This window comes from Geospiza fortis, unplaced genomic scaffold, assembly GCF_000277835.1.
Source record: "Geospiza fortis unplaced genomic scaffold, GeoFor_1.0 scaffold118, whole genome shotgun sequence".
NCBI classification, from domain to species: Eukaryota; Metazoa; Chordata; class Aves; order Passeriformes; family Thraupidae; genus Geospiza; species Geospiza fortis.
In genome coordinates, this window is record NW_005054380.1 from 578,428 (window position 1) to 584,518 (window position 6,091).

Genomic DNA, 6,091 nt, shown 5'->3' on the forward strand with positions numbered 1-6,091 from the left:
TTGTGTATGCTAACACAAGGCAGTACATTTGTTTATTGTTACACAGGTTTGTTCTGGTATGGCTGTGAGGCTATCAAATGGAGCTTACTGTTCATAAATGGTAATTCATCCTTTGCCTCTGCCATACATGACACCCCTGAGAAGAAATCATTATTCTCTGAAGATTTCAAATGACATTTTCAGTGCCAATGGATAGTACTTATATAAGAGAAATGTTTGCAAAGGGAGGAAAAGAAAATAAAAAATAGTTCTGGTTTTCCATTTGAAACTCTTAGAACTGACTACATTCATGTAACCAGTATAATTTGCTTTGCCAAAATAAATAATGCTAGTGAGAAACCCTGTGCAGTAACTGTAAATGCAGAGGGCAGGTACATTCATGTTGCTGTAAAGCACAGAAAATGTGTTACATTTGATAAAAACATTCAAAACAAATGGTTGAGTTCTTACCTGTTTTCACCCCATACAAAAGGCAGATGAACACAACACACAGCCTCAGCATATGGACTTCCACATGGAACTTCTATGGATAGGAGATTTGAAGGATCCCACAATTTCTCTGGCATGTGTCTGCTGGCTCTGACAGCAGTTTGCTTGCTTTTTTTTCTGCCACTAACAGTAGGTGTGGTGAAAGGAGGAAGTTACCAGCCAAGAAATGAAGACCAGTGACATGAAGCTTCTTAAGAAGGTGGGGCACCTTCTATTCTAGCAGGTTTCCTTAATTTAAATATAGTTTGCCTCGGGGGATGACTAATCAAAGACACAAATGGGTTGGTAGCTGTAAGCAGCAATTTGACTACACCTGTTGAAACTAAGGAAATTATTACCTATTTGTCTTTTGCAAAGAATGACAGGAAGATTGCAGATGTCACTGCAAGTCTGATAAGCATCTGGGTGGGGCCGGTGCTTGGTTTCACAGGGCCCTGCCTTTGGAGAGTTCATGATGATCCCAAATATCTCCCATGTCCTTCCTGCTCTCCTGAGTGCCATGGTCCAGAATCCCTCTGCAAATCCTGACAACACCTCAGGCAGGAGACAGGTGCACAGCACTGTGTTGTGACAAAGGGAAAGTACCACTGCAAGGGGTCTGGCTCTCCACTGGGCTCCCAAGCAACTGCTGTCTTGGATAACACTCATACAACTGGCATTCCCACATTTTCTCACAGAACTCCTGGAACCTCAGAAATTCAGCTCTAATTCAAGTAAGGAAGGCTTTTTTTTTGCTGGATGGGAGGAAGGAGATTGCCAAGGAAAGGCAACTATCAGGGGCAGGAAAGGAAGTCTGAAATTGGAGCTGGAATGTATAGTGGCAAAATTGGGAAAATGAGAGTGGTGGGGAGTTTGTAAAGGGATGAGAAGGGAGGGAGCAGGGATGGCTGCTGGATAGAAGTAGGGTGGTGGTTTTCCTTGGTGTTTTCTTAGCAAATTCTTCTAACATAGGCCAGGGAAAGGGAACATGGGGTGGATTAGAAATACCTCATTAAGCCCAGGCTCTGCTTTCTTTCCCTTGGTGATGATCCAATGAGGAGCTGAACTATAAGAGCTCCCAGTGGCGTAGCTCGTTCTTTGGTCCATGCTGTACTTATTAAACTTTTTGACTTTGCTAATTCTCAGGTTAATCCTTAACTCCTCCTGCTGTCTGCAGCTGCTTTTCCTTCAGACAAGTGTGTGCTGCTCCTCTGGTGCAGGCATGGATCACACTTGAGGCAGAGCATGTGTCTAGCATGATTCTTTCACAAGAACCTTGAGCTCTTCAGCCTCAAGCAGCTCAGCAATCTGAGTCTCACTGAACATGTACCATGCTGATAATCACCCAGGCAAAAGTTGGGGCTTGTTATTTTGAAGATGATAAACTCTGAAAAAAGACACCAAATAACATTTGTGGATCTGGAAGCTCCAGGACAGTGCTTCTTCTGCTGCACTGACAAAAGAATATAATTTAAACATTGTTTTCCTTCCAGCTCCTTTCTCACCTCTACCAGTAATCATAAACTCTGTCAAAATATTTTCCCTTAGCAAGAAGTTCTGCCAATGGTGAGACGGAATTGGTCCAACAGTAAAACATGAAGAACAGAAGGCTTTTACCTGTTGCAAAAGGCATCTGAGAATCAGAGATAAAATAAGGTCCTTGAGGGCCTTGTCTTTCATCTCAATACAAAAAGAGGTAACAATTTGTTGCCTGAAGCTAAGCCCTCCTCATTTCTTTTCCCCATCACTTTTTTTAAAATTTTAATTTCCCATCTGAGGTTGCTCATCTGAGTGGCTCGCACGTCAAGAGGCCCTACAATGGGACTGGCAGGTTCTTCCTTGGAACTCTCAACCATCCCTTGGAGCACTATGATTTTGAGTAACCACCATTTCAGCATAGACTAGACTGTCTGTTCACTGTACACATTGGTAAACATTCCCAGGATGTCAGCACTGGAAATGCTGTCCACCACCACCATCAGATCCTGAGAGCAGGAATTCAAGTGCTTACAGGTTACTCCCTGCTCTTGATTCTGCTGACCAACCTTTTGCACCTGCCCACACATCCTGCCTCAGCCACACACTTGTTAAAGATGGTAACGACTCACAGCTATTTGGGTTTTGTACACTGAACTCTAGACAATAATCCCACTGTGAGCTTTGAAATCAAATGCAATTTGAGACAGTAAAAGCTTTTTAATCATGTGTAGAAAACATTTAAGATCAGAATTGGCACCAACTTAAGAACAAATTAACAGAAAACATGAAATAATCTTATAAGCATGGAGCATTTTGCACTTGGCTCTGAGATGTCAGAGCCTCTGCTATTTTACATTCAAGAAAGAATCATTTTAAACTCTTCATTGTGAGTAGAACCACTGTTGGAATCTGAAAGTTTCAGAAATGTTTCTTTCTTAGGGCAGCTTATGACAGCAATGGTCAGCCAAAAAATGTTTTTATGTTGCATTTATGCATCCGCTGTATGAAATCCCTCTAATTCACTAATTTCCCGTGGGTGGAACATTTTCATGGAGATACTGGAGAGCCAAATCTGTCCACTTCATTTCTTGCTCTTTCACAGACTCAGTGGTGCCACCGTTGTCTTGCTCTGGTTCAGGGAGCTCATTCTGAGAACAAAACACAGGTAGAATGCATTCCACATGTAATACACTTCCAGCAAGCAGCAGGTTGTTATGATTTGTATGGATAGATACAAAACCCCACAAACGAGACCAGAGGGTGCATCTGAACAATAAATATCATACATACTGATCCACTTAAAAATATTGCTGAGCCCCATCATGAACAGTATTCTTTTCATTTGAATGTGGTGCTTAATCTGAAAGGTAAATTGTTTTCCAGGACCCTGGGGCCTTGCTATACACTCAGACTGCACACGCAGTGAAGGAGAATATACAGCAAATGCAAAGTAAGTAAATAACAGTACAATGCAATTATTCCATTGTTTGTTTGCAATGTGCTGCTTCTGCTGTTGCCAAGAATACAAATACTGCAGACAACTGGTTTTGTAAAATGTTACTTTCCTATGGCAGGTGAGAAGTCCTTCCTGTCTGCATGCTGGACTCAGGTGTAGCTGTGCTGGATCAACAGCAGAAGCCAGAACCCCCTGCCAGGTGTGCCACAGAGCTGCTCACAGCACAGTAAGTGGAAGGAAAGTTTAACTGAGATTTCATTTTCCTTCCTTTTATTATTTGTTCTCTGTCTTGATGTATTGGTGTAGTCACACTGAGTGTGTGCCATTCTGCCAGATACCATTTGGGCAGGAATTCAGAGTTCTAGATCTCTGGAAATGCCAGCATGAGCTAAATAAAATGTTTCAGCTTTGAAAACAATGAATGATTCAAACCCATTTGAGTTCCCAGAAATGCCTTGAGTGAGCACTGGAGCAGACTCTCGGGACAGGCTCAAATACCACTTTCACAGCTATTCTGGTTGCTTCTTTGCAATGTCCCTGAGTAACTCCCTTGTGAATCCATGCTGTTTTTTCTACATGATCAGAACCAATCCCATCTCTGGGGATCTTTATAACCATAGCCAGGCCTTTCTTTCTCTTGGTAGTTGGTGAGGCTTCCTTCTCTGAGGCTGCTATCTGTATGTGACTGTAAGCCATTGTGAGATGGCTCTAAGGGAACAAACAGTAATGTTTGGACCCAGGGTGAAGACAATTGTCAACAAGGAACATGTTTATGATACTCAGCTTGCCTAATAAAGGTTATCCCAAGCAAAGGAGGGTTTGGGCTCTTTTAGCTGAGAATTATGCTTCTGCAAGATGCTTCCCTCAAGCCCAACTCTTGGCAGGAAAATGTGTGCTGGACATATGGATTTTGAGTTGGGCAGCTGCTCCTCGCTCTCTCTGAAAAGCCAGTGGTGGCAGGGCTAAAGCTTGAACCATGTCACAAATTTGGAAATGTCTCTCTGCTGAAAGAAACCAGCACCCCACAATCTCCATGGCTGCTTTATCTGTGCTAGTGGGGTAAAGCTGGTGTACCAGAGTGAAAAAGGGAAGGGAAAATCCTCAGCTACCTCTGACTTCCCTGGAAGTTTCAAAATAGCTAAGGAAAGGTGTCAGTGTGGGAGATCTGAAGTTTCAGCTCTGAGCTCTGTGGGATCAGCAGTAGCTTTTCCCCTGCTGCCCCTCTCCAGCCTTGCAGCTGTACCCTGGATACAGCACCGCAGGCAAGAGTCCTGCTGCACCTGCCAGTCCTTCACTGCTGTCCAGGAACTGCCAACAGTAACACTGTATCTGGGAAAGACTGCTTTGAAACATCATGAAAATGTCTCAGCTTCTTTTAATGGCATGGCAGGAAGAGGAGATAAAGTGTAACCAAGACTGGAACTGTCCGTGTGAGACTGATCCTCTGCTCTCCAAACCAACCCAGAAAGTACCTCAAACACCAGGAACAAAAAAGGGATGCAGAGAGAAAGGATGATCCTATTTCTCCCTGATGCCAAACCCAGAACAGTGCAATGGGAAGGGCACTACAGTTCTGAGAGGATTCAGGAACTGCTCAGGGGACAAGGGACAGAAGCATCCATGTCCTCATGCACTCAGGAATGACTGGCATAAAGGGCAAGGAAGGAGTCAGAACCAGGAGCCTCTTGTACAAATTAGCTGCACCACAAGCAACACTGTGTGCCTTTTCTTGGAAGGGACTGTGATGAAAGCAGCAGCCTTAACTCAGATTGATAAGTACCAATTCACCTACCAGAGGGATGGCCACGTCCTCGTAGGGCAATTTATCTTCCCTCCACGCATCATCGATCAGATCCAGGATCCTGCCATCCCTCTGCACCTCGCTGTCCATCGTCACAGCAGGGGAGAGCAGCTAAATCTGTGACACAAAGCAGATGCTGTTTTAACAACATCCCCAGCCAAGGACCTGGAGTCTGGACTATGCTCCAGTTTTGACACAATCCATATGAAATTTAAAGTTACAAGGAATACTTTGATTTCCCTAATCCACTCAAAAAGGAGTTATAACCACAGAGAACAACTTCATCTGAAAAGAACTCTATCAAAGTGAATTGCAGATTGATAAGCAGCAGAGATGAATATATAAAACCAGCTGGTTATTATTGATTATATTGATATGTATTTATATCTACTGACTGACTTTTAGAAGTCTAATTTGAGTGAGTCTGAGCACCTAGAACTGCCCAGAACCCTTTGTTGCCTGCTGGCTTACAGCCCTTGACCAGTGCCATGTCTTACCGACACCTTCACATGTCTGGGAGAGTCACAACAAAGGGCTTCAAGGTACCCAGAATTCTGCCTGAACCCGAAGTTCAGGAAACCGATGAAACAGAAGCAAAACGAGACCTATCTTTCACCCCCAGCTCCTTTAATTACTGCACAGTGTTTCATTGTACTCTGCCCTCCTGGAAGGGCCACCCCAGGCCCTCGCCCCGGTGTCCCCCTGCGGGGCAGCAGCAGCAGGCAGCTCGATCCTGGCGGGTATGATGGGAGAACTGGCACTTGCCAGGCCTGGCACTCGCCGGTTGCCGGAGCCGCGATGTAGGCGGCGATGAGCAAGGGGCTGAGCGCATCCCAGCCGCGGCGCGCTGCGATCGCTGCCTCTCCCGGCCACCGCGGCTCCCGGAC

General features: G+C 44.7%; 3 protein-coding genes across 4 annotated transcripts in view; 1 reads left to right on the forward strand and 2 right to left on the reverse strand.

The window, feature by feature from the left end:
- The window catches only part of LIPH (lipase H), a 12,667-nt gene extending 12,165 nt beyond the window's left edge, over positions 1-502 (reverse strand). Inside the window, exon 1 of the mRNA XM_014308679.2 lies at positions 451-502. Within this exon, the coding sequence (XP_014164154.1) occupies positions 451-502 (52 nt within the window). The remainder of the gene's footprint in view (positions 1-450) is intronic.
- CEP63 (centrosomal protein 63) overlaps positions 1-6,091 on the forward strand; it is a 39,752-nt gene that overhangs the window by 12,325 nt on the left and 21,336 nt on the right. Inside the window, exons 2-3 of the mRNA XM_031060358.1 lie at positions 3,331-3,397; positions 3,522-3,629. The gene's annotated coding sequence lies outside the window, so the exon portion shown is untranslated. The remainder of the gene's footprint in view (positions 1-3,330; positions 3,398-3,521; positions 3,630-6,091) is intronic.
- Positions 2,640-6,091, reverse strand: ANAPC13 (anaphase promoting complex subunit 13). Of its 2 annotated transcripts, none has more exons than XM_005425037.2 (3): positions 5,970-6,091; positions 5,196-5,321; positions 2,640-3,095 (listed from the first exon to the last, which is right to left on the reverse strand). In XM_005425037.2, the coding sequence occupies exons 2-3, from the start codon at positions 5,292-5,294 to the stop codon at positions 2,970-2,972; spliced, it is 225 nt and encodes a 74-aa protein (XP_005425094.1). In that variant the 5' UTR covers positions 5,295-5,321; positions 5,970-6,091; the 3' UTR covers positions 2,640-2,969. The 2 variants fall into 2 exon arrangements, with proteins under 2 accessions (XP_005425094.1, XP_030916220.1); XM_031060360.1 differs by having other exon boundaries at positions 5,986-6,083.

Coding starts and splice junctions, on each gene's coding strand:
- ANAPC13 (XM_005425037.2), bottom strand. CDS start 5,294: ATGGACAGCGAGGTGCAGAGGGATGGCAGGATCCTGGATCTGATCGAT. Junction 3,096..5,195: donor AGGACGTGGCCATCCCTCTG/GTAGGTGAATTG, acceptor TTTTGTTCTCAG/AATGAGCTCCCTGAACCAGA.